This window comes from Cygnus olor, chromosome 1 (assembly GCF_009769625.2).
Source record: "Cygnus olor isolate bCygOlo1 chromosome 1, bCygOlo1.pri.v2, whole genome shotgun sequence".
Lineage (NCBI taxonomy): Eukaryota > Metazoa > Chordata > Aves > Anseriformes > Anatidae > Cygnus > Cygnus olor.
The window spans coordinates 138,361,134-138,389,067 of NC_049169.1; the positions used below are offsets into that span (position 1 = coordinate 138,361,134).

Below are 27,934 nucleotides of genomic sequence, written 5' to 3' on the forward strand. Positions count from 1 at the left end.
ACGCTCTCAAGTGTTCGTTGCTAATATGGAGGCATGTGGCCACAACACAGCTTGCTGTGAGCACACTGTGTGGATGCATAGGACTGCAGAGACTCTGTCAGTTCAGATTACAGTTCTCTGCAGTTGCCCCTACTGCATCACAAAATCGCCCTCAAAAACTGAAGCTGTACCTCGAAAGAAGCAATCAGCAGTTCTAGCAAACTTTTAGCTTGAACGGTAGGAAGTATAAAAGAAAGACAATGTTATGCAAAATAGGCAAATAGATTATTGGAAAGTTCTGCTGCCATTTTCTAACTAGCTGTTCCCCAGTTCCTGGAAAAGAGCTTCTGAGAATGGTAGCAGAAGGATGGCAGAAACGTGGTTGTATGACATAACTTAAGGGCAATGTTGGGCTTCACCTGAGCAAAAGATGCACATCCCGCACAAGACTGATTTTAACTTTTTTTTTTTCTGTTAACAAAATACACAGACAGAAACCTCACTCATGATGAATTTTCCTGTGTTCAAAGTTCTTTAGTTCTTATGTTTCTGTGTACTATTTGTCATCTCAGTGCTTATTTGTTATAATTATTTACAACATTTCAAATTAGTCATGTATTACCATTTCTGTTCTATCATCAGCAGACTAAAACCCTAGCAGTCCCCTGTAGCCACTCAACTGCTTTTGATTCTGACAGGACATTTTTGTAAGCAAAAATCCACCAATATTAATTTTTGTTTCTCAGTGCTTTGTTGAAGGAATTAGGAGGCACTAATTAACTGCTTCACACTTTTTCCACTGTCAAGCTAAAAACTGAACTCAACACTAAGTGAAAAATTTACAGTGTACCAACCTACAAATATCAAATATTACAACTGAGTTCCTGTGACATTGCAAAAAAACTCGATTTTTGCAAGCAGCTGCTCTCTTTCTAATGGTTAATAACATGGTTATGTTGGGTGTTGGGTTCTTCTTAGTTAGACCTCTTAGGCCAATTGTGGAAAGATGCCAGTAGCCTACAAGCTTCAATCCTCTTTGGGGTCTGACAGCTGTTTCCACATGTAAACCTCTTTTTAAACAGGAAAGGCTTTTAATGTCAGCTATTTTTTTATTTTTTTCCTTTTTATTTTTTTATTTTTACATTATAAAGTTGAAGGGTTAAGCCCACAAGACAGCCAGACTTTGAGAAGAAATGTAATAGAGGCAATCACAGATGAGCGGGAGGGCATGCATGGGGCTTAAATAGCTGATGTGAGGAGCTATCAGTGTAAGATGAAGCAAATAACTCAGTCACTCAGTATACCTCAGTGAAGCCTTTTCTTTGAAAAATTGTTCTGTATGCCTTGTTCTGTATGCTTTTATCTCTCTAAGTCATGAAACGTCCATTGAAAGAGGAACTGTAAGCTAGGCATTCTAGTTTCTAAGTAAATCTCCTGATAATCAGCATTGTTTTCTCTCTTTCTCTTGTTCCTTCTTCCAGTGATTATTTTGTTGAAGACAAAAGGGTCTCAAGGGAGAGATGAAGGGTTTGCAGGATACTGCTGATCCCAGTAGTTAGGGTAGCTAGGTGAGAGCTGGGGTATCTTAGTTCATACTGAGTGTTTGCCAAAAAATATTGCCACAGCCTCTGCCCGGGACTGGCTCCTGGAGAAGTGCTGCTGAGTGCAGAGGGGGCTCTGGGACACAGGTGGATGGAGAAGTATCTGGCAGGAGAGATATCGTGAAAATGCAGACAGTAGCAATACGGAGAAGGATGAATGCATCCTTGTATGTGGCTACAGAGAGACGCTGGGCAAAGCCGAAATGGTGTGAAATAGAGTGAGACCAGGGTGTGGTGAACTGTGGAATGAGATAGATAAAAGCAAGTTAATGCCATGGTTGTAAGCCAGGCTTTAATGCAATCAGTCCCCAGTTATGATAAAACATCCTAACGTTCCCAAAGCTGCAGTTAACAAACTGTCAGTCCCAAACCTTGAAACAAGCCAGCAGACCTAATGGCACTCCTTATTCCTCTGAATATCTTGTACTAGTGAGTATTTACAACTCCATCTTCCAAAAAAAGATTAGAAATGTTAGCAAGATAAAACTGTGGAAGTCCACGATCCTTCAAAAAAAACAAACAAACAAACAAAAACAAACAAACAAACAACCCCACCCACACTAAACTATCCTACCCTTGGGTACAAAAAGAAACCTTTTGTTCCTTTCTTTCCTTTTTATTTTTTCTTTATCTTTTTTCTTTTTCTTTTTTTTTTTTGTTTTTTTTTTTTATTTTTTTCTTTTTTTTTTTTTTTTTCTTTTTTTGTTTTTTTTTTTTTTTTTTTTTTTTTTTTTTTTTTTTTTTTTTTTTTTTTTTTTTTTTTTTTTTTTTTTTTTTTGTTTTTTTTTTTTTTTTTTTTTTTTTTTTTTTTTTTTTTTTTTTTTTTTTTTTTTTTTTTTTTTTTTTTTTTTTTTTTTTTTTTTTTTTTTTTTTTTTTTTTTTTTTTTTTTTTTTTTTTTTTTTTTTTTTTTTCCTTTCTTTTTTTTTTTTTTTCTTTCTTCTCATAGTTTACTGTTTTAGGCACAGTTCTGCTTGGTGATAGAGATGTGTTTCAGTCTGCCCAACACTTTAAATGCCTCTCCATTAGAATTAATTAGCATCAGATTGGTTTGTCCTCTTGCATTAGGAAGCACTGGAAATCATTCCTCAGCTACAGCAGAAGTTTCCAGGATGGTGGCAGTCATACATTAAGAGCTGAAGTTCATGTTAAATTGAATGTACTTGATGGAAAAATAGATAAGTGGAGATGGAAAGAATTAGACAGTGAATTAAAAAAAAAAAAAAGGATCAGAGTCTGTAGTCTGGCAAATCATTTTTTTTTTCCCAAAAACTGCTATTCATAAGGAGCTCAAGTGATTTACTCTGAAATACAGCAAAAGCTGATAAATGAGTCACCAAAATGCTTACAGTGACCAAGCAAGCAATTCTCTGCTTGATAGGTACTAATGGGACTTCATGGGCAACCTGGAATAATTGTGCTAATGGACCAGCAGAAGTCAGAGACCACACAGAGCTCTGTCCACAGCAGGTCAGAGCTAAGTCAAGGACAGAATAGTGAGCTGGAGCCAGGTCCTGTCAAAAGTGGGTAGGTTCAGAATTAATGTACTTGATTTTTTTTCCCTTTGCACATTTTATATTCTTTCAGGCAGGGTGAAATAGAAAATAGATAGATTGGCACTTACAGAAACTCAGTTTTCAGAAATGCAGCAGAAGATACTGACTCAGTACTGCCTGTGAATTAGCATCATTCAGAAGCAGCTGTGAAGGGCTGAGGGTTTTGCTCACACTTTCTGAGCTATTCCCTTTTTCTCTGCCAGTTAGTAGGGACAGTAAACACAGTCCATCTGCCAGTCACTTCCTGGTGTCATCCAGGAGAGTTTTTGTAAGGGCTCCCTGCCTGAAGTGAAGCTCTGGCAATGATGGAGTATGAAAGCATTTGTCTCAGACAGCCATGCTGGCAGTTATATTGAACTGCTATGTGTGGCAGAGCATTTGCTGCATTTGCTGTTTGAGAAGGAAGCGCTATGTTAAATATGAATTTATTGTAAGAAGTCTAATCCTTACCTAATACAGTGCTTCCTTTAATGAGGTAGGTAAATATTTCTCAGTGACTTTTCTACCCACTCTTCTGGTCTTATGCAATTGATTTTCTCTTCTTCTAATAAAATAAAAAAAAAAGCAGCTTGAAATATTCTTTGTCTCCAATCTTTCTAGTAGTGATAGGAGCAACTCTACCTCCTCAGCCATGTCAATGACATGTGAGCTGCAATCCTCTTTAGGAGTGTATTGACAGCTGGTACATCATGTAAACCTCTTAGAGTGAAAAGCATGAACCTGAATTTAGTCTGATAAAAGGAACTGTAAACCCAGAAAGGAGGGTAACAGAGAACGCTCTTCTGTTTTGTCTGATGCTCTTTAATTGTGTAACCTAAACAGCAGGGATATGTCATAATATTACATAAATACACAGTTTTGTAACTTCTATTGGTAGCACATGGCTTCTTTGCTGAGCTGTACAGAGTGGCTGCACAGTACACTTCTTTGTGTACTGTACAGAGTAGCTCCCACTGCTTGTTAGTGCAGGTCAATAAGACCAAACTCTCAATGCGGAGTGGCACAATGGACTGTCCCCAGATACGAGCTAAGCCAGAACTGTAAGTAATAGGGATGTTTCAGAGTAAAAAATATAAACATCAGCTAGTCGAAAGCTATAGTTTTTGACCACAAAATAAATAACAACATACACCCATTGCAAATCTGTTCATAGTTGTATAACAGTATTGAAGAGGATTATAGGGCTAGAAATATTTCAACTAGCCTATTTTTTGAGAAGACAGACTATCTTTGGCAGAAAAGAAAGATTGTCATAAGCATTTGTGTGTTTGGGTATGGTACTAGTCACAGCTTCGAACCTGTAGGTCTGTCAACAACAGTTGAAAGAGCTCCATTAATGTCACCGGACCTGTCATGCTTTCCTTCAGCTGGAAATATGATGTTTGTGAAGCAGAACACGTGAGTTCCACATCACAAGCAGTTAACAAATGTACCACTTTATATACAATTTAGAGTAGGAGTGAATTTTCTTGTTGTGTCAATCCAACAAATGTTTTAGAGGCTCAAACAGGCAGGACAGAGAAAAGAGAATTCTGGGTCTTCATACTTGTCAAGCACTGTATGAATCTAGGGAGATTTAGGTCATACAAGTAATGCCTTGAGGTCACCCAAATAAAGTACTGACACCAGCTTCCTTATATGTAAAGGCATTTACTTGTATGCAGAATTAGTCATCAGGTTCCTGCCTCTGCTATCTATGCATTTCTTCAGGGACAAGATCTTCAAAGTATCACGGTCTGCATCACATTTGGTCTTTGTTATCAAGAAGGATGATCTTAGTGACATCATAGCCTGTCCTATTGAGGTTTCAGTGTTTGGTTCACCAAAGTGAAGTTAATATATAAACTGCAGTAACACCACAGGGTTGAGACTTAAACCATACCTATAGCAATGAAGAAGAAATGTTGATGGAGTCTATCCTTCCTTTCTAAATTTATAGCCTTTTTAAAATTTAATGTCTCTATATTTTTGGCTTAAGTTAAAATTTGCTCTTTTATCTCCACCATGTGTAATGATATTTTTCCTATCCAGCCCACAATTTTACCTAATGCTTCCAGAGGAGATAATTCCTGTAGCTTTAGTTCTTTCACTATTCTGATTAATTTTCAGATTGCATAACCTTAAAATAGTACAAGACATACTTCTGTCTCATACACCTTTTTTGGTTTGTTTTTTAAAACATTTCTTTGCAATTAGTGGATGAAAAGCTAAACATGAACCAGCAGTGCACACTTGCAGCCCAGAAGGCCAACTGCATCCTGGGCTGCATCAACAGGGGAGCGGCCAGCAGGGCGAAGGATGCCCCATCCCAGGAAGTGTTCAAGGCCATGTTGGATGTGGCTTTGAGCAACCTGGTCTGGTGGGAGGTGTCCCTGCCCAAGGCAGGGGGTTGGAACAGGGCGATCTTTAAGGTCCCTTCCAACCCAAGTCGTTCTATAATTCTGTAAATTGTAATCTACTTTTAAGTGCCATGAGTCAAGTGCAGTGCCATTATCTGGGCTTTAATGTTGTTCTGTTTGTGTAGAGGAACGACTGTTCCATACTGATTATGGAGGTGTAGAAGAGCTACCTATACACTACAACTTTTAAGAGCGATGACTGGTGCTGGTCATTTTATCGTCTCTCTCTTGTCTTGTTCTCTTCTCTCTCTTTTTCCTCCCACTTCATTGCTCCGCTGCCTAGTGTATCTGCTTACCTTTTTTTCCTTTGTGTTTTCATATTGTCAGAGTGCCCTTCAGATTTCCTTCTATACCATGCCCTATTGATAATTTCTTTCTGCAAACTGCTTGTGCAGACTATTGAAAAGACATTTGTTAGTGCAGTGGCTGTTTATCTTTGAAACAGTTTCTTCAGTTGTTTTATTCAAAAGATATATGTGAGAAACTGTGTTTTGTCGGCATTACACTTTAGCCACCTTTCAGGCATCTGATATGCCTTTCAGACTTCTCTTATTTGGAGATGCTGTTAATTTAAGAGCGCTAAACCTTTTTGATATGTTTGATTTTATAATCAAACAGCTGTGTAACTGGTCCAGCGCATAGCAAAAAACAGACTTTGCTTTTTTTTTCTTTCTTTTTTTTTTTTTCTGATGAAAAGCCTGTTATTTCATGCTTTTCAAAATGCTAACGTGTGTTTTTGATTGAAAATTAATAGATTATTCAAGGAGTAATCTTCTTCAAGAAATAAAACACTTATAAACTTTCTTCTGTCTTTAACTGTCTGAATTAGCTGTGCTCCACGGCACCTCTGCCAGGATAGGACCAATAACAGACATTCTTTGTCTTGATTCTTCTGCTTTTGGAGACAGTTCTATTTGTCTTGTCTTTAGTGGCATTCATTTGTAAGGACCTGCTGGTTTTTGATCTCTCTTATGTAGCAACTTGGAGCCTTCTGCCTTAATGAGAGGAAGAAGACAGAAAGAAGCTGAGGGCAATGGGCCGCTATGTCAGCATGGGGTTTCCCCTTTTCTGCAGATACTGTCTTGCTGGAGAATTATCTTTTTGTAGCCAGCAGCATTGACTCTCTCCCTTTTCTCTTTTCTTTTTGTTTGGGAGCACAAAATAAGGTTTTATTTATGTAACCTCATGTCTGGATAGTCAGAAATTTTTATGTGGATGCAAAGACTTATTATCCATATGCCTACTGAGCAGAATCCTATCTTTTTATGGTGATCAATGTCCAGGTCTTGTTTAGCTTTGGGAGGCCGCTGGTTTTTAGAACATGCATAGCAAATGTTATGGCATTTCTCATCAAGAATATGTTAGGTCAGGAGCAAGATGGAAAGAAATCACCTCTGTGAGATTATGGAGTAATCAAAGTGTCACTCTGTGTAGGTCCAGAACGAATGCATGTCTGAGAGGAGAGAATCTGGCATCTGTGTGATGGGGAGGGAAGTACTGCATGTTGCTATCAAGAAATATGATGTACAGTTAAACCGTGTTGCTGGAACAAAGCCACCTGCCAAGCAGGAAAAGGAATTTCTTTCTGAACCCTGAAAGACCTGTTTTTGTTTTGTTGACTTTTTCAGTGCACAGGAGTATGTTGTTAGCCGGAGAATGATTACAGCTTAAATCAGGAGAAAGGAAACTGAATTGGCATCATTATTCTTTACTTTTTCTGATAAGTTTCCCCGTTTGGGTGAGACTTGCAGATATAATTTCATGCTAGTCAGAATGAGACAAGGAAATTCTCAGAATTTCTTGGATTGCGTAATTTATAATAGTTTATTATTATTATTTTTATTTGGGAAAACCTATGTTTACTGTATTTGCAGACTCAGATCTTATGTTTCAAATTCATATTCCATTCCACTGAATCAAAAACCTATGTTTTAAAGCTTCTTGTTAACATAAATTAGATAGCTCCTTTCTGACATCGTAGCCTTGAGGTCCCTAGAGATATCAGTCTTTAAAGGCAGAAGAAAGATATCTGGTAGCGAAACAGAACCCAACACTGTGGAACGAGCTTCCTGAGGCTTGGAAACTGTATGTGTTTACATGTTACAATGCTCTAAGTGAAGGGCTGCTACAGGGAAAAGCATAATTTTTGTGAGAAAAAAATGCATTTATTCTTGTATCGTTTCATTCAATATTCTGCAAATGTTGACAGTAAATAGTGTATTATTATCAGCTACCTTTATATTCTGCCTTGTGTCTTTAATTTGTTCCTCTGGGATTTTCAGCGCTTTAAAAAAATATCTCTGATATTACTCTTAGATGAATACAGTGACTAGTGATATGGATTTAGTCTGTACTGGAAGTTACCTGTTAGGAAGGAGAAAATCATGTTTGGAAGGACTTGTTCATAGCTCTTTATATTCCTAATAAATACTGAATAACTTTTCTGGTGAAAAATCTTTTGTACCAAAAAGAGGTTTAATCTGAGAGCAAATAAAAAGTACACACAAAAGAAGTATGAAAATCAGGATGCTAATATAGACATTGTTTGTGTGAGGCTTATATTTTTTAATGAGTAAACTCACTCAAAGTTCATAGAATCATAGAATCATTCAGGTTGGAAAAGACCTCTAAGATCACCTATTCCAGTCTTTAACCTAATACTGTCAAGTCTACCACTAAACCATGCTACTAAGCTCTACATCCACATTTCTTGAAGACCTCCAGGAATGGTGACTCAACCAGTTCCCCGGGCAGCCTATTCCAATGCTGCACAACCCTTTCAGTGAAGAAATTTTCCCTAATATCCTACCTAAACCTCCCTGATGCAACTTGAGGCCATTTCCCCTCATCACTTGGTGCTTGGGAGGAGTCCAATCCACTCTCTACAACCTCCTTTAAGGTAATTGTAAAGTACAATAAGGTATCTCCTGAGCCTTCTTTTCTCCAAGCTAAGCAACCCCAGCTCCCTCAGCTGCTCCTCATAAGACTTCACCAGCCCTTTGTTGCCCTTCTCTGGACTCGTTCAAACACCTCGATGTCCTTCTTGTAGTGAGGGGCCCAAAACTGAACACAATACTCGAGGTGCGGCCTCACCAGAGACGAGTATAGGGGGGAAGTCACTTCCCTAGTCCTGCTGGCCATGCTATTTCTGATCTAAGCCAGGATTGATGTTGGCCTTCTTGGCCACCTGAGCACATTGCTGGCTCACATTCTACCACCTATCAACCAATATCCCAAGGCCCCTTTCCACCAGGCAGCTTTCCAGCCACTCTTCCCCCAGCCTGTAGCACTGCATGGGGTTGTTGTGCCCCAAGTACAGGACCTGGCACTTAGCCTTGTGGAACCTCATACGCAGTTGGCCTCAGCCCATCAGTCCAGCCTATCCAGAGCCCTCTGCAGAGCACTTCTACACTTGGGCAGATCAACACTTGTGCCTAACCTGGTGTCATCTACAAACTTACTGAGGGAAGTAACTTCTTCAGGTTTTGTATAGTCAATATGAGAGATGGGGTGGAGGAAAATGATTTGAGGAGCTCTGTCCCTTGCTAGTGACTGTAACTATCTTAGACCAGACCTTTAGATGGCAAAAGTTATATGAATAACTTCAGTGTCTTATGCTCAGCCAGAAGCTGAAAAGGAAATTTTAATACCTCCATTGCAACTAAAATAATGAAAAGATTAAATATAATGAAAGAACTTCCATTCTAGTGAGAAAAATACCCATTACTTTATCAACTTAATAGTGCTATTTCAATATATAATAGCTATATCGCTCCTACAAATGATTTTTTAATCTTAAAAATTTCCTGATTCTGCCTACTCTGAGTATTGTGTCTCATGTTCTAGCTTTGGAGAGAATTTTAACATTTTTTGCTGGGTCCAATCCACTGAGATCAGGGTTTATATAGGCCAAATGAGTTACAGCATAATGTCTTATGAGAACCTGATCATTTACCAGATATGTGTCTGAGCTCTTGAACTTGCCTTGTTTTGTTTATAGCGGCCAAAGGACAAAATACAAGTCCCAGCAAGGTAACAAGAGTTGGGATCTGGCATGCATTTTCTAAAACAAAGCTTAATTTGATGAAAGCTTGAATTTTATAAGCTATGGGGTGGCCTGCTGTTTGCCTTTGCCTGCCCTCTCCAACACCTCTCCAGGCCCAGAAACCAATCACATTTTTCATGTTGTTAATGAGTTTTTTTCTACATCTGTCATCTGCCAGGCCTTTTTTTTTTTCTTTTTTTTAACTCTAAGCAATGAAAATACATTTTTTTTCATGACAAAGTTAATGTATTTTTTTTCTTTAAATGTTGCAGGTATGAATAGTGTTATCTCCAAATTCCTGAAATAAAACAACAGAACAACAATTTAAAAAAGAAGAAAAATGGCTTCTTTACGATTTCATCTCTAAGTATAGCTTACTAACTCTTTTCAATCTCCAAAGCTGAGGTGAATAGCATACAAAACCAAATTTTGAGATGCAAGGCCAAAAGCATAATTACATGTGACAGTTTGTCAGTACATCACTTGGATTAATGAAAATTGTATCCAAAAAATCCTTTCTCATCATTCTGTATGAAAGTGTCCCCTCATCTTGGAAATGGTCAATGGTCTTCTTCTAACAGTACTTCATTTTCTTTTATTGTCCTTAAATTGATCCAGTCTGATAGTGAATCTTCATTCTTCAACATACATGCCCCAGACCTTTGAGAGTACAACATTATATTAATGCAGTGCTTGGAGAATAACTTTCTCTATAGATAGTCACATTATGGAATCATAGAATGGCTTGGGTTGGAAGCAACCTTAAGGATTGCCCAGTTCCAACCCCCCTGCCATGGGCAGGGATGCCACCCACTAGATCAGGTTGGCCAAGGCCACATTCAACCTGGCATTGAACACCTCCAGGGATGGGGCATCCACAGCTTCTCTGGGCACATCATTCAGTTGCTTCTCAGACCTGTCTTTCTGTTCAAGTTTTTGTCATCCCAGTGCCCCTAATTGCATCATCCAGAGACCCTGGTTAGATAGAAAGTTAAAACATAAAGTTGTGACCACTTCCTTAACTTTTGAGATTCTTGGAATTGTCTCACAAACTGTAAAAAAATATGCCCCTCCACTCCACCTGTTTTATTTGCCATAAATTCAGTTAGCATCAGAGTTGGTTAAGCTAAAATCCCGTAGTGAATGCCAAAGAGAAAAGCTGGCATTTAAAAGCCAGGCTTGCAGAATATGCTAAAGTATTATGAGTGCAGCCATGCTTAAAGAGTTGCTGATAAATTGCCTCCTTGTAGCAGATTTATTTTTCAGCATGTCCTGCAGTATTGGAGAATAATACCTCTTAACAGGTTATCTATGTAATCCATAGAGAGACTGGGTTTTGGAACTTGGACCACTACCAACCCTGGCTACTGCTGCCTGCTTCAGATTTGTAGCTAGCTGGCAGTCACCAACAGCTAAACTGTTTTGGCAGCACCTGCTCCTGAAATGTATTTTCTCCTTCAGACTATCCACAGTTTTTGTATGCTGCCCCTGGCAGCTTTCCAATTTTCTTTGCTGAAGCAGAGAATGGAGAGGAAGAAACAGCAGCTATGCTTTCTCAATACAACCTGTTAGTCTTTCAAAGGGTGGTATTTCTGTATCTGCCCCATCAATGTCTCCCTGCTAGGTGGTCACAAGGCTCTGTGCTGGCCCTGGTCCCTGTCCTAGTCTCATCCCTACTCCTCCATTGGTTGCTGTAGGATGGGCCTTGGCTGTGGAGGGCACAGCCCTGCCAGCCCCATAGCTACCCTCTGCTCCTGACTCTTTCCTGATGGGGCAGTCAGCCCTTGTGGCACCATGACATGGGAACAGAAAATGTATGGAGAAGAGCGTAGTCCTCTCAGGTAGAGCCAGATGAGCTTCAGGGCATTTTAAGGATTGGGGCATCTTAAGGATTAAGTATGTTCTTTTAGCTTCACCCAGTGCAGTGGAGTCCTGGTCGATATATGTTGTTAACCATATCCTGAAGTCTTCTTGATGGAGATTTCCCCTGGCAGAAGCAGGCAAAGACTCTTGAGGAAAAGGAGCAATCAGGTCTGGAGGTATCTGAAAATTGTATTTTTCAGGGGAGTGCAATAACCCCACAAAGACTGATTTGATTAAAAAAAAAAAAAAGAAACATGGGAAGTGTTCTATTTTCCAAGCTATTTCTGAACTTAAAATTGTCTTAATTCTTCAAGTAACAGAATATTGAAAAAATAGAGGAGAAGATACCACTGCCACATCTTCTTGTGGGACATATCCACCTCCCAAGATCCAGCAGAACTGAATGAATTCAGCTCATTGCTTAAGTCCTATATAAAGAACCATTTCTGTCTGGGACAAGCTCAACAGACATTTCACTACATCTGTCTTAAGCATGCTCTTTATTTGCCTGGGGACTTGGCACACAGGAGGTGCTTCTCAACATGATACCTGCCAGTTGGCTTCGCCTCTTGCAGTGCCTTGCTGTCAGGTAGTGCCAGCACCACAGTCCTCCAGGGAATCCTGTACAGTCCTGTCTAATAAAAAATTAGGAAAGTCAGAGAGAAAATGAGCCTGGATTAAGTAATGCTTTCATTGCTAAATTTCCCTGACATCTTAATAGTGCATGCTTTTAAAGGGTTGAGAGGTTATTGGCTGATTTAGTTGAAGCTACATAAAGCAGTCATGGGGAAATGTCTGGAGCCTGTTTAGAGATGTGAACTGTGGAGTCTTCGATCTTTCTCTTGACAATTAGTATATCAGTTGACTATATTTCATTTGCAGTGGGTAGTCATAACAGTTCCCCCATGACGTGCTACTACTGAGGACAAATCATGAAGGAGGGTTGTGTCTCTGTGTAGGCACTTACATATCATGAGGCTGATGGATGTATGCATACTGCTGCTTAGTCCACAGTCATTGTTTAAAAGCTGAATGCTAGGATTTTGGTCAGCACAGTTAGTACCACACAACTACTGTCCAAAAGTGGATTTGATTAGATACTGACAAATACCAAATCTGGTGGAAGAATGTGTGTTAAATGTGATCAAATGCTGGTATAGGCTTGTCTTTTTGTGTTTTTCTTTTTTTGTTTGCTTTATTTTTGTTTTGTTTTCATAAAAAAACCTCTGTTTTTCAATTTATTTCTACAATGTGCTTGTTTACAGCTATGATAAGAGTAATTAGTTCAGTACACATGACTTGGTGTAAGGATAAATATTGTCTAATCAAGGAAGAGAGTGCTTCTGAAACTAGGCTTTAGCCTACAACAATGTAGAAATGATAAATTAAAGTCTTACAATTGTTTCTAGACTCCTGCATGATTAATTATCTCATGTTCTTACTCAGGTCTTCTCCTCTAGGAAACTTTGCTTAAGTTTTTATTAACTGTGATATAATCTCTTGTCTCTATAGTACTTTTGGTCTTTTGTTTACAAGGAAAGCTCACACAATGTTTTAGTGACTATTAATTCAGGAAAGTATGCTACTTTTTTTTTTCTTTTTTTTTCTTTTTTTTTTTTCTGAAGAGATTCTGCTTTAATGTTTTATATAGTGAAATTCTCAATAAGTTATGTTCAAAACTGCTGATGTTCTTGCACAATATATATGCTTCCATATTCACTCTTCTTCTCTTCTGACCCAATCCTTTCTGCGTAAGTGAGAATCATTGCTTTCTGTTGTCATGGAAATAGCTCTTTATGAGTAAAAGATTTGTGTGCATGACTTAACATATGAAGCATTATATTTGCTGATGTTTAAAATGTATGCTTTTTTATTATAGGGAGTGTAAACTTAATGCATTGTGTATCATGATTAATCTTTTCAATATGAGGCTAAATAATAGGCTCTAACCAAACCTAGTGATTATTTTAAAGGTTTGCCAGCTAACTAGGATGAGCGTGGTCTTTTTCTTCCTCAGGTTCCTGTAGGTACCTTTTGGTATCCTCTACTTCAGTGTATTTGGGACTGAAAGGTTGTTCATTGCTGAAAAATTGTTCCTAACAAAATCATTTAAAATGGCATGTGTAAACACATTAGAAAGGTCTGAAAAGGCGGTACTCACATGGTCAAGGTGCAGGTCTGCTGCTTAAGGGCAGGAACGGAGTTCTCCCTGTGGACTTCATCCCAAGTCCCCTGAAGACTTTGGAAGTAATCATTTGCAGTTAATGGAAAACAGTAGCTTGTTGTAGACTCTTCTGCCACTGACTCTGAATAACATCTGAAGAGTCGTCAGCTCATCAGAGGGAATGGCTGGAGATTTCCACATTTCTTCTTTTCCTGTGCAGCTCTCCTTGTACTGTTCTGCATGTCCAGAAGGTTAGGGGGAGCCTAATTCTCCTTACACTGCCCAAATGAGTGTAGGAGATTGAAGGTCACATCTCTGCTTACAACTGTAGTGAAGTACAACTTGCCACCAAGAAAGTGTGAACTGTGCTTATGCTTGGGAGCAGTGGCACATGCACAGATTGTGGGGGCTTCTGCAATAGATGCCTTTGGCTTGTATTCACACCCTTGTGTTTTTTAATGTGTTGGTGGGATCCTTCTCCATCTGCTGTCAGACAGCTGGAGCTTCATCTGTGGACACCATGGCTTGGCAGGACCTGCTCTATCATCTGTGGCAGGGATAGACCTCCTACAACTCTGGTTCATCTTCTGGGTTACTATGGAGACAGAAATTGTAATTGCTTGAAAGATTAGCAATAGGAAAGTATGACTTTGACTGCAAGTAATGAGCTCAGAAAATGCACACTTCCCCAGAACAAACCTATACTCCTGTGGAGAGAGCCAAAATCTGTATATAAGGCTGTCACAGCAGTAGCCAAGTGGTTAAGAACACAATCTTCTGTTTGAAAGATTTATTTTAATTAAAAACAAAAACAAACAAACAAAAACACAAAACAAAAACAGAAACAAAAACAAAAAACATGCCCAGCTGTAGCAAATGTGAGAATGAATGTGACCACAGCTGCAGTTACACAGGAGGCAGGTCATACTCTTCTTTTTATAATGTCAATTCTATATGGATCTTTCCACATGAATGTTACTTTATGAGTCTTTGAAGGAGTTCTCATCAAATATTTTCTACCAAGGTTTTGGTTGGTTGGGTGCTTTCCCATTTTAAGTTATGGTGTCTCAGAAGAATGAAGGTGTTTCTGCAGAAGTACTGTTTTTAATTTTTTCTCATCCCTTTGGAAGGAAAGTGAAATGGGAATGTTTATTTTTTGTGCGAAGGTCTGTGTGTATGTACATATAAATTCACATGTATGTAAATGCAATTTTTTCATGCCTCTTCTCATGATATATAAAATGCTAATGACTTTTGACTCTGAATCATGAGAGAAAAACAATGGGCACAAGTGGTATCCTGCTTACCAACTCCTCACCTGCAAATAAATTCAGACCCATCTTCAGATCTTAAGAGCAGATCTATCCATAATGTGCTAACCAGCTGACCTAGTGATTAGCTCTTTGGTAATGTTGATGAATTGCTCACTAGAGAGAGACTGCACTCCATTCTAGTGCATAGATATGATCAAAGTTCCCATCTGTTTCGATTGTGAAGATAACATTCAAAGTATGAGCTGATCTCAGGTTTTGAAATATGTCACACTGATTACTTTCTCTTATTTACACAGTGTCATAATTGTCAGCCACTTGCAGGGCCGAGAGCATCGAGAATGTTGTTGCTAGCGTTTTAGAGCATTGCAGACTTGCTTTCGTAATAGCAAGGTCTCTTCAGGCCTTCCTACGTTTTGTTTGCAGAAAATCTGAAGCTGATGACCAAATCCTGCTGTAGTGTCTCTGCAGAAGTGTGAGAGGTGCAAAGGTGCTTGCATTAGGCTTTCTACTTTGGGATTATATTCATTTTTATAATCTGTGCTATTCTTTCATGATTTTTTTCCCCCAACTTTTCTTTCTAGAGCTTTCAGCCTTCAAGATTCTTTTATGCCCTAATTAGCTTTATTGTTTATATTACTCTCATACTCTAATTAGGGTAATCACATCATGGGGGAGCTGAAGCTCTCCTGCTTTTTCTCTAATTATTTTTGTTTTGTCAAGCCTGGCTGTTTCCCACTGCTTATTCTTGTCTATGTGTTTTTACTCTTTACAAATTGATGTTGTCATGTACTAATGGCTTTCATTTTATCTGAAGAACCTTCCCAATTTTACTATATTGGCCCTTCTTGGCAATCTGTGAAGCTCTGTAGTCCCATTTAAGTATTGCAAGACGTATACCAGTCAGCAGGGATAACAGATGCACAGAATAAAGAAAAGGTAATGTCTTTAACTAGCCTTCTGGATTCTTCACTTCATGTTCAGTCATTTAAATCATCTTCCACCAAACCTCGGGCCTCTGCCTGTAGTTGCTTTGCCTTGCAGCACTGTTTGCACAGTGGTCACTCATTCATGGTAGTGATGTGGACATACTGTGCACTCTGGAGTAAAGAGCAGAACATATCAACTCTGGCATGTCTCTGATGAAGCTGAACGTACGCTCACCCAAGGCTGTCTACACAAAGTGCCAATTTTTAACTTGCCAGTGTTTCTGTGCTGCTCCAGCTATTCTGCTATCAGTACTTCAGCTCAGTATTGGGAAGCTACTGGGTTAAAAGCAGTTTCAGAACTAGTTTTTCTGAATTCACATGTGACTACCATGCAAGAGTCTTTACATAGAGGCAGCATGATCAGCTGTTCCACTCTCTGCTTCCCTTTTCATGCATGTGAGGAGGTGTGTGATGAGTCCCTGCCCTGCTCACCATGCAGGCCTGGGCACTGCGGCAGGACATGGTGGGTTTGTGGTGGCAGCACGCTGTCATCAGCCCTCACTGGTGCTTGAGGATGGGGTTTGTCTATCTATCTCTACAGATTTATATATATATGCACACAGGAATATAACACAAAGCAGTGTTGGTAACACACTAGCAATTAAATGGAAGAAAATGGATGTTTTTGTAGAAAGTTTTCTGGTTAATGATCTTAGATTTTGCACCTGTCCTAGGAAGAAAAGAAGTAAAGTAAGTGTGGAAAGGTTAATGGTATGCACAATGTAAGGTTAGATCAGAATAGCATGCAATACAATGCTTTTTGGAATCTTTTTCTTTTTTTTTTTTTTTTTTTTTTTTGTGGTGTGTGTGTTTGTGCATGTTTGAAACAAATGGCATCATTTTGTTTAATATCAGAAACAGCTAATCAGTCTTTGCATCAGTTAAATTTCTGAATGTGCAAGTTCAAGGCCCACCATCAGAATTTTTATTAAATGTGTCACCTTAGGATGCAAATTCCAAATGTAGAGGAATGCCAGGATCAGCCAGAAGCATATCAGTATTGCTCGTTGAGTACATGCTTAAAGTCCTAATAGTGTTTTTACTCTCCTTATGGATCCCATTCTGTGAAAGCTCTAGGTAATCTTTTACATCTAAGGCTATGACAAGATTAAAATAGCACTTGCTTTAAAATATCAGAGTTTCTCCACTTAAACATTTTGTGTGAATGATGTTCTCCTATTTAAAAAAGGAAGTACTTCGATAGTTTAAAAGTATGCAATCATCTTTTCATAGATGAAGTGTCAGTGCAATGTAGCACCTGAATTCTAATCTGTCCAGCATTTGACCTGATGTACTGGATAATTCAGTCTCTCTAACACTTCGTTCTCTTTTGTTGAGACTGCAAATATGGTGCTTAAAGCAGAGTTTGAAGAAGTACTTTGCCCACTCAAGGCTAAAATAACCATATCCATTTTCTACACAACTAGCATGGCTTCTGAATTGGTAACACTACTTAACAAGAAAGCTGAAGCATTAACTGGAGGTTTTAATTTTACAAAGTCTGAATTTTCAGTTACCAAGTGGCTGAGGCTGTCAGGGCCCTCTGGAGGCCACCAGGCCCAAGCCCTGCCCCAGCAGGGCCACCCAGCGCAGGCTGCCCAGGCCCATCTCCAGGCGGTTTTTGGAGATCCCCAAGGAGGAGACCCGACAGCCTCTCTGGGCAGCCTGTGCCAGGGCTCCGTCACCTACACAGCACAGAAGTGCTCCTGGTGCTCAGAGGGAGCCTCCTGTGGGCCTGTTTGTGCCCATTGCCTCCTGTCCTAGCACTGGGCACAACTAAAAAGATCTTGGCTCCATCTTCTTTGTACCTTCCCTTCAGGTGTTTATAGACAAGGATGACATTCCCCCCAGGCCTCCTCTCCTCCAGGCTGAACAGTCGCAGCTCTCTCAGGCTTCCTTCGTAGGAGAGGGGCTCCAGTCCCTTGATCATTTTTGTGGCCCTATGCAGACTCATATAACTCTGTAAACTGCAAGGAATTCCACTATCTTCCACTGTATTTTAAGGTTAAACATGGGAAACATTTCTGGAAGAGCCAGGTTTTGGAAAGTGCTCTAAATGGTTCAATTATTTCATCCCTCCAAGATGCGCGCTCCAAAGTTAGACCCAGTTGATGTGTTTGATTCTTTTCAGCTGTCCCTTAAACTTTAGGATTTATATTTTAGCAAAAAAAGTAACAACGCTAAGCTGCAATATGGCAAGACATAGCTCGATCTTGGTTAATTATCTGCAGCACCAGTACCAAGACTTGACAGAAACTGTTTGGAAGGGATTGTGCTGCAGGGATGATGTACTTCAGATAAAACTTTCTTCCCTGTGCAAAGGGGGGCATGGTTGCTGTAGAGTTTACTAGATTTCTGTTATCTATGACCCAAAGGACACATGTGGAACAAAAAATTATCCTTTTATTTTGTTTTCTATGGTATACTTACATAAACTTACATTAATATATGTAATTATTTTCCTTAAGATTTTTTTTTTTTACAGTGCAATTGTTCCACTGTAAATTTAAGCTCTGTGAAATGGAAGCATCCAAGTGTGGATTATTGTATATTGCTCATCTGGCATTTGGAGGAAATTTCAATGACTATTTTAGACACCAGTTTTAAGATGAGGTAAATTTCTCTTATTTGGCCACCCTGACTGCAAGGGAGTAACTACCATGACTAGTTCAAACTTTGTGAAAACCATAAGTTAGGCAAACACCATTCCTAAACTATATTAAACTAATTAGCTCTTGTACCAAAATTCTGTAGAATTGCAGTGAATTGTTGCAATGCAAACTAACTGTTCTTTTTTTCCCTCTCTCCAAAGGTATCACTTCAATTTTTCCAAATTATTCAGCTCAAGGTCAAGAAACACTTGCTTTACAGAGAAGACACCACTGCTGAAGGTCTCCTCAGAGGACAATGGGTGAGTTACTTTCATTTCACTCAAAATACTTTTTTTCTAAGTTCTATTTAATTGTGCATGGTTCTTTCTTATATCCTGACAGCAAACCTGATGGGAAATAAAGTGAATGTCAGGGGTTGCAAGCAGAGAATTACTTTGGAGGAACTTGAGAGGAAAGAAGGGGCTATAAATGGGATAGGGAATGATGTAAGGTCTGAGGTCAGGGTGATTAGAGAGTCCTTAGGACAGGCAACTGCAGGTCACGTGCTCTCATTTACTTCATGTGGTGTTGCATCAGGTGCATTGCAAGATACAGCAGAGCTATATGCCCAGTTCTGATGGGGATTTTACACACTAAATCCTGAAGCATGTCTGCCTGGTGCTTCAAAATGCTAATTCTCTCAGGTACATCTAAGCATCATGAGGTCTTTATCTTTGATCTGCTGTCTATACAGCTGTATCACCAAGGGGAGATCTGTACTGAATAAGTCTATGTTTTTGTTTTTCCATTAAAATACATCATAATGAAGCTAAGAATATGTAAAGTCAGTTGCATATACTATCTGTTGAAATAAACCACTGTGTTTTTTTAAATTTTTTTTTATTTGCTGAAAATGTGTGACAGGTTGCTGTGCATGGCTATTCACAATCCAGATTTTACCACAGATGATGATTCATGGGACAACAGCTCTGCAGAATTTGAGCAAAGGTTTCAACTGGGAAGTGAAATGACCAATTTGTCTAGATCTGCTTCTTCTGAGAAATATGAAATCTTGGACAACCTTCATACCAAGTTCAATTTATCAAATATGAGGTCTGAATTCAAATCTTCAGTTACTTATTTTTTGCACTTTTTTTCATTAGTTTTAGTTTTTAAGTATAGCTGGCTAGAAAATGTTTTATTTTCTGCAAATGAATAAAATAACACTCCATGTTTAGGCCATATATTGCTATTGATAATTATAAATAAACCCTGATGACATTGATTACAGTCTAATGATCAATAGCCTCTTGTTCTTAGAAGCATTAATCACAGCACCTATTCTAAACCTGAAATTAAATACTGTCTTTATTGCTTTTAACATTTTGAAAGCCATTTCACAAAAGCCTCTTTGTTGACTCCACAGTTTTATTTTTCAGTGTTCTTGCTTTTATGAAATATTTGTCTTTAATTAAAAAAAAAAAAATTATATATATACACACACAGTCTTCTAGGTACTAACAATGATTTCTGGAGTCATGATAGTAGCTTTTCACAGATACACAATGCAAAATATAACCAAGCACTTTTCTGTCTTTAGGTACATTTACATATTTCACTCTTTGATTATTCTCAAAGTAATCTTTTACCTTTTAGGCAAGGATGACCTTGAATCTTTTAATGTATTAAAATATATCAATATAATAAGAGCTTAAGTTCAAATTTTCTCAGGATATTTTCACCTGTGGTCGTAGCTAACAAACCCTTTAATCTCAGATACTAATTCTCTCTGTCTTTTCTGGAGTTTCAACACTTTTACCTACTTTGGTTTGGACTCTGCTAAGAGTGCTACAGATTTGTACAGAGCCCAGCACTGCATGTCCTCATCTCTGTATTGATCCATGGAGCCTTTTTTGACAAGATGTCCATGCCTCTTTTCCCAATCTGTAGTTGTCTCAGCTCATCACTTCACAATTGTTTTCCTTCTTTCATTGTGCATATGGTACTGCGTGGAGTGCCACTCTGCTGCACCACTGCTAAACAAATGGAGTAGGAGAATTTCAATGGCTGCAATTAGTGCAATATGAGCAGATGTGAAGAAGTTTGGCAGGCGTCTTTCTTCACGCTTGCAGTAGCTTTCCCTGGTATTTCATGGAACAAAGGAATTGAGCGGGAGAGTAGAATCAATTGTTTCCAGTATAGAATATTTTATAAGAGTGATGTATTTCTCTGGCAGAACTTCCTGTGAAATATTTTCATTGCTATAGTGTTGGTCGTACATATGGGGCCAGCTCCTTGTCTGTCGTAAATCATCATAACTCCGCTGAGATAATAAATGGAGCTAAACTGCCTGACACCACATGCAGATCAGACTAAAAATCATTTGGTTTAGAACATGGGGTGAAATCCTTCATAGATTTATACTTCATGCATTTCCAACTGAAGTCAAATAGGATTGCGCCGGAGGCATATATCAGCACAGAGTTTGGCATGCAGTTTGTGCTTGCATCACTGTGCCAGATTAGCACTCTGGAAAGAGACAGATTGCAAAACACGGACGAGTCAAAGGCTCGTCGCTCTCAACTGTAAGCTGTTAAAAGCGCTGCTTCCTTAATACAAAATGCCATGAAAAAACAGATGGAGAAAAGAGGCTTTTAAATTCTACATTTAATAAAATAACCATTTCCAAAAGCTTTTTTATATCATCTTGACAGCTCCTTGATGAGTTTCTGTTATTTGCAGACAAGTGTTTATAAATTTATGAAGTCTTAATTAATGCTTTTTGATTTCTTTATGTCTTAAAATCTAGTTTGCTGTTTCTTGTTTAAATAGTAATTTGAATTATTATTATTTGGAATGATAATTTGGAAGTGCAAACAGAAATACCAAATAATTAAAATTAAATCAATCTGGACTGGGCTTTAGTAATTCATAACATGATAGTTCTCAAAAATACTGAACAGCTGTGATGTGAAGATAGGGAGAATAGACAAGTAGGAGAGTGGTTACATGACAAAGCTGGCACTAGGTATTTTCCATAAATCGTACAATACCAAAAGAATCATCAGCTGAAAGAATTATCAGCTGTGGGGTGCTGATAATGACTTTTGCTGTCATTCCTCTCTTTTCAAATCTTATTATCCTCTCCCCCCCCCACCTTGTTTTCATTAGAGCAGGGCTCTCTGGTGCTTCTGGAAGAAGCCACCTAGCTGCCTTCCTGTCTTCCTAGCTTTCTCTGATGTTTCTCCTGTGCAAAGTTTGCATAAACTTGCTACCACTTCTTTTTAGTAGGATGTTGTAACCCCTTTGTACCAGTTTGACTGTGGCACCATATTTTTATCAGCTACATTTTTTTTTGAGAACTCTGAAGAAGAAGGGATCTTTAGGAAAAAAAAAGTTTTTCAAAAAATGGGTCTCTGGTCACTCATATTACTTTCAGTCAATGAATTCGATTTAGGGTCTTATATCCACTGTGATTAAAAATTATTTCTGACTCTCTCCAGATCACTCCACTTTAATATTTTGTTCTATAGCATCTGTCAACGGAGATATTTATTGCACTGTTCCCTTCTCAGCTAATTATCCTAGTGACTTGAAATGTTTTTCTTCTTGCTTGTCATCAGGCTTAAATCAAACCTTGCATTTGTCATTCTCTCGGAAAAGCAATGATTTAGTGTTTACTTTTGAAAAAATGTGATGAGAACATCAATGGCTTCAATTAATGAAGAGATGTAATAAGGGCAAAATAACAAAAGTTCTGTAAATTAAGACATCTGTGTAACATTCTGATGGGCAACAAGAAAATAATTAGAGTTGCCTCTTATGGTAAGATAAAAGACCTGGTAATTTAACAGTAATAATCTTAAGATTTCTTACTTGAGAGCATAATTTTTCAACATTTGAATTTAGAGTTATCTTGCTTAACCCCCCTCTGTAGTAAGCTCTGACACTTCAGAAGGTTTGATGGCATTGAATCTCCAGAACTGGGCATTCCCTCAAAAGGAACAGATGTGCTATTGAAAAAAAAAAATCTAGTTTTGCTAGACAGTTTATCTAGAGATGCTCACACAGTATATTTGGTTTGCAGATATGCTATTAAAACTGGGATATTCTTAAAGCTTGCTCTTGTCTTCAAACTATCTTTTCAGGATGCCTATTAGGCATCCTATCAGTACCTTTCAGGATGCCTATTAGAAGTCTGTTTTTGGGGAATTCGTTCATGACAATACCCCTCTATGCAGAAATCTGTCTTTTCTGCTCAGATATGTCACCCTCCTGCAGTGGCTATGGTTCCTTTGCAGCCCTGGGAGAGGTCAGGGAGAATTGAAGGTGCTTTGGGTCTCTTGGGAGCCACCAGTAGCAGCAGGGAAGTGGCTCCAGGTCCCAGCACCAGCTCATGCTGCAGCATTCACTTGGCTTTCCTGAGACATAAAACCTCATTCCCATGCATTGAGACAGATGCATCTGGTGGCAGAGTGGGGACAGAAAGCCCTTATAGTCACTAGGGTTTCCTAATCCTTTGCTGACCCTGTGTAGTGGTGTTCATACTCTGACATGACGTGATATCACCTGTAAGCGCTCAATATGATATTTCTGAAATGGCAGAACTATTAAGAGTACATTTATTTTTATTTTTATTTTTAATAACCATGCAGTAAATACATGTTTCTTACTTTTCAGGTGCTGTCTAAAATTCCTGAAAGTTTCAGGTCTTTTTATCTTTGTAGTTGTCTGCTCTGTAAGTATTGAATTGGCAATCCTTTCCCCCTCCTTATATTAAATTTCTTACAATTAGTTCAAAACAAGTTGTGATATTTGGTCTTTGGTAATAAAAAAAATGTATCAAGGGTGGGAGCAAGATGGCAAAACAAAACAAAACAAAAATGTTTTGCAGGTTCTTATACCTAATCAGACAACTGCTCAGTGCAATAGCCATGACCCTGGACAATGTAGTAGGGCAGGTAGCTGGGTTTGAGCAGTCAGTTTTAACACAAATTTGTGTGTCCTCAGTGTTCCTTCTTTAATTTAAGATGGGTCTTCAGATATTGCTTAAAACTTGGGGAATATTGGTAGGTTTTCCCTCCAGAAAAATGTTTATCTCCTCCTATAGCCCTTTGAGCAGCCATTCTCTCGTGGAAGACACTAAAATGCATAAAAATTTTTTGTGCCCTCTGCTTTTCTGAGCGGCTGCTGAAAAAGGGCAGCTGGGAGCAGTTCCCACCAGTGAGCACTTGCAGCCAGTAAGAGTAGGCAGGACCTCCCCAGAATATGAGGGTTGAAAGGAAAATCTACAAAAATACAAGAGAAGAGCTGTGCTCTCTAGGCAGACCAGAGATCCCAGCATGTCTTTAAAAAAAACTCTCCCATTCTCAAGTTCTTTTTTTTTCTGTTTTGGTGAATTCTTCTCCCTCTTTCACCACTCTGTTCTCCTTCCTTCTTCCTCTGGTTGACTTCATCTTTCTAAGAGAAATATTCTCTCCTTGGCTTCGTTTGCTGGTATACTCCAGGCAAGATTTTGTTCTGTCCTGCTCCCAGCACTTTGCAGTCTGCTTTCCTCCTCTTCCCTCTCCCACTAGAGCTGCTCTTAGTCTTCATCGTACCTCTCTCTCCATGTAAATTCATCACCATTTTGGCTGTTAAATTCACCCATCCTGTGATGCTATGAGACAGGTAGCTGCAGAGGTTGAGTGCCTTTTTCCTAAGAGACACTTGGATGGAATATATTGAACATGTGACTTTGGCAGTAAGTTTACTGAGGGAGTATTATTTCTCCTTGTTATGTGCCCCTGGGCCACTTTTCAGCTGTGGGGGAAACATACCTGAAAATACTGAAAGCAATCTTAAGATTTAATGTACTGTTTGAAAGAGTCTTCTGTAAGTTTCTAAAATAAGCTTAACAGTTTTTTTTTTTTTTCCAGTTTTTGTATTATTAATGCATGTTTGATTTTTATCCTCGTCCTAGGTTTTATTTGGCATTTATCCAGATCAAGGTATGTCCTGGCAGATGTTGGCTGTCTCACCTCTGGAAAGCTTCTGTATCCTTCTTTCATTGAAGAAAACTGAACTGGTTTCATTGATAAACTGTTTGAATGGCTGTTTTCTCACTTACGCCCAGAGAGGATTCAGTGTCCTCAGAGCCTGGGCTGCACTTAGACTTGTTCTTTGATGCAGACCACAATCGTGCTCCACATCTGAGCTATAATGTACAGCAGCTGTCTGGGGTGCCTTGTGGTTCCCATCCAGTTGAGTTCACTCTCTTTGTATGAAACCTGAAGACTGGAAGTGGTTTGAAGACCCAGTGGGATCAAGCCCCAGAAAATAGCTGTGACCATGACTAGCACATGCCCCTGGCTGTAGCAACTGCACTCCAGGCCATTTGTATGCTGTCATCTGTAGCATATCTGTAGGGTATACTTGGACCATGATGCTACTCAGTGAACTCCTTCAAAAACAGCAAACTAGGTGATTCACAGATCTGTTTCCAGAACAGCTTAGCACAGGCATATGTTTGGATTTGTGGATCTGTAGATATTTTTCAGTGGAGGTGTGGAATCTTTTATTTCTTTTTCCGTGTAAAATTGCTCAGTAGTGAATTTAAGTCAACAGATCTTCAACAAACTGTTCAAAAGAACAAGCAATAGAATAATCCAAAACAAAAGTGATTAATTGCAAGTGAATGCAGACCTGAATGTCAAAGGTCTTTGAGGGATGAGCATTCAGTTAGTAAACAAACAAAAATTACATTTCTTATTCTCAATATATTTCTAGTTTTATCTCTTTGGTCTACACTTGTTTATTATTTCACTAATGTTAGAAGATGATTCAAGCTACAGATATACTTTATGAGCTCCTGGGAAGTGTCTTGTTCTGAAAAGGTGTGGTAAGAATTACATTTTGAAAGGGTGATTTCTTCTGCTTAACTGGGCAGGTCCATAGCTTTGAGCAGGGAGAGTCCATTTTAAATAGATTTGATTGTTAGCATTCTCACTATTGCAAATAATGACACAATATTACATGACTGCTAGGGTAAATGAGGAAGAAAATGTTAGTGCTCGAGGGCCATTTATAATGAGAAGTGGAGATTGTTTTTTGGAGGAGTGCAAGTGAATAGGACTAGTGGGACCAGTAACAACTTCAATGGTAAACTCCCACCAGTATCTTGTTCACACCGGTATTTTTTTCCTCCTTGAAACTGTTGTTGAAAGGTCCTATTTACATATGCATGTGGTCTTGAACAGCACCAGGGCTGTAATGACAGAGACTGCCAAATCAGGGTGCATTGGTGGCAAGTCTTTGAGTTCAAATTTTAGTCAGCTCTCATAGCATAACTTGAGGATTGGATGTCTTTCCACAGATGTTGGGTTGGAACCATAGCTTCTGCATTGTACATATTGATTCTGCAGCCAGTTATACTTTTTGCTTGTTTCAGGAAATGCTGTTGGGACTGGGATATGAGGACAAAAACAAGCATTCCCAGATTTCACATTTTACCTGTCATGTCAGGATGCTTTAGCCAAGTAGTTGTCAGACAGAATACAGCATCCCCCTTCTTTACTTGACAAACCTGGAGCTGAATCTTCTTAGTTTGTGTCACATGTGTTGAAAACTGGATGTTCTGTCCTTGTATTCCTACCTGAGGTTAACAAGATTGGAGAAAATATGTGAGAAGAAAGCAATCCAGCAAAGCCATGCTTCATTTTCAAGGTGACACAGTAATTCAAGCAGAAGGGTCAAGGAGAAAGATTTCATTTCTAAATGAGGTTTGGAAAAGGCATGAGCAATTCTGAATGTCATCTCACCATTGCTGCTAGTCTTCGTTTGTGCAGATGTAAGCTCATGTGTTTGTCCTCTACTTTGTCACACAGTGAAGAAAGTTTTCACCTTTTTGGCTAGACTTAAGTAATGCTAACCATTCACACACAAATGTCAAATACGTGATTTATTCTGGCTGACAGACTGCAGTATTCTCAGTGGATGCTGAGCGCTACTCTCTGAACGTCTACAAGAATTTCATGGTAGGCAGGCAGGTGTGCTACAGTTGTCCTTGTCACAAAGTCCTCAGAGGTTATTATACAAAACTGCCTTGGGTGGAAGTGTCCTAGCTCATATGATGCTAAATTATGCAAATGAACACTTTGCCTCTTGTAGCTCGGTTCTCAGAAAGCTGTTAAAAAGTGTTGAATTGGTACTAAGTACCATGTACTTGTCTTACTTTAAAAAAATATTCCTTCAATTCTATGCTTTTCCAGAAAAGCCCATGTAAATTGATTTCTGTTTTGAGTATGTACAGTCTCGTGTATACAATGTCTGCGTACACTCGAAAAATCTAAAAAATCTAAAACCAAAGATGGAAATATTTTTAAAATCAAACTGAGTCCCTTTGGACTTCATTCATTCATGCCACTTAGTTTTTTTTTTTTTTTTTTTTTTTTTTTTTTTTCCCTGTCATAGCCATTAGATCTCAGACCTGGTGGGACTTTCTGTCTCTGGCTGTTGGGAGAGACTTGCTGGCATGGGGGTGACCTGCGTTTAATGTGATGTCTCTTTAGCCCTTTTCCATTGCTTTAGTTCCTTTTTGATATTTCCGTAGTTTAATCTACTGCTTGGATTTACTCTATTTTTTTCCCTTCACTATCTTCTGTGTCTTTTCTACTAGCTCACTTGTATCACCCTTTGCTTCGTCCATCCCCATGGATACAAACCTGACATGTAGCACTGAGGAGTGGTGGCTACAGTTTCTGAAAAGAGCAGCTTGCCTCCCCTGAATTATTAGAACCTTTCTGAGTATGTAAGATGTTTTTTAATATTGGTTTCCCTATTGCCACAAGATCCAAATTCAGTTGACTTAGTATAATTTTTCTAAGTAGTGGCAATATTGTTCCTTTTTGAAAACACTTAGGATTTATTTGCTTATAAATTCTAACAGTCAACTCTTTAATACCAGGGAGAAGTAAGTTTAGTATAAAGCCAGGTTGAAAGACCCTCTTCTGCAGGAAGTAAGATTCAATGCCGCTATTAATGTATATCTGTGCAGCATTTTCAGACCTTTTACTGAAAGGCCATATGGCAAATTGGACACGTGAATAATTAATAAGATGATGTGCCTTTGGAAAGAGGGTATAAATAAAATAGAAATATTTCCTAGTTTAGTTACAGATACCTATTCTAACACATGAACATATTTATTTTCTGTAACTCTTTGGCCATTCAAACCTTCAAGTAACCTCAGTGCATTACCTAGTTGACCACAGAAAGAATGAGAACTATTCCCGCAATTCTTTCCTAACCACACGAGTTTTCAGTCTTTAAGAATGTTATGAAATGCTTACAATACTCTGTGTTTATTCCTTCCTTTCTAAACTATTGTGCCCTGACCTAAGTAAAATTTTAAATATTTCTCAAGCAATAGGGAACAGACAGCTTGAGCAAAACTGTGCATTAACCTTTAGAATTGAACAAGGCTTTATGAAATTAAAAA

At 38.6% G+C, this 27,934-nt stretch overlaps 1 protein-coding gene across 4 annotated transcripts in view; it reads left to right on the top strand.

Moving 5' to 3' along the window:
- OCA2 (OCA2 melanosomal transmembrane protein) overlaps positions 1 to 27,934 on the top strand; it is a 205,264-nt gene that overhangs the window by 28,587 nt on the left and 148,743 nt on the right. For all 4 annotated transcript variants that reach the window (XM_040535549.1, XM_040535542.1, XM_040535559.1 and 1 more), the window contains 4 exons: positions 18,678 to 18,776; positions 19,381 to 19,569; positions 23,137 to 23,194; positions 24,419 to 24,491. In XM_040535549.1, the coding sequence (XP_040391483.1) occupies positions 18,678 to 18,776; positions 19,381 to 19,569; positions 23,137 to 23,194; positions 24,419 to 24,491 (419 nt within the window). The remainder of the gene's footprint in view (positions 1 to 18,677; positions 18,777 to 19,380; positions 19,570 to 23,136; positions 23,195 to 24,418; positions 24,492 to 27,934) is intronic.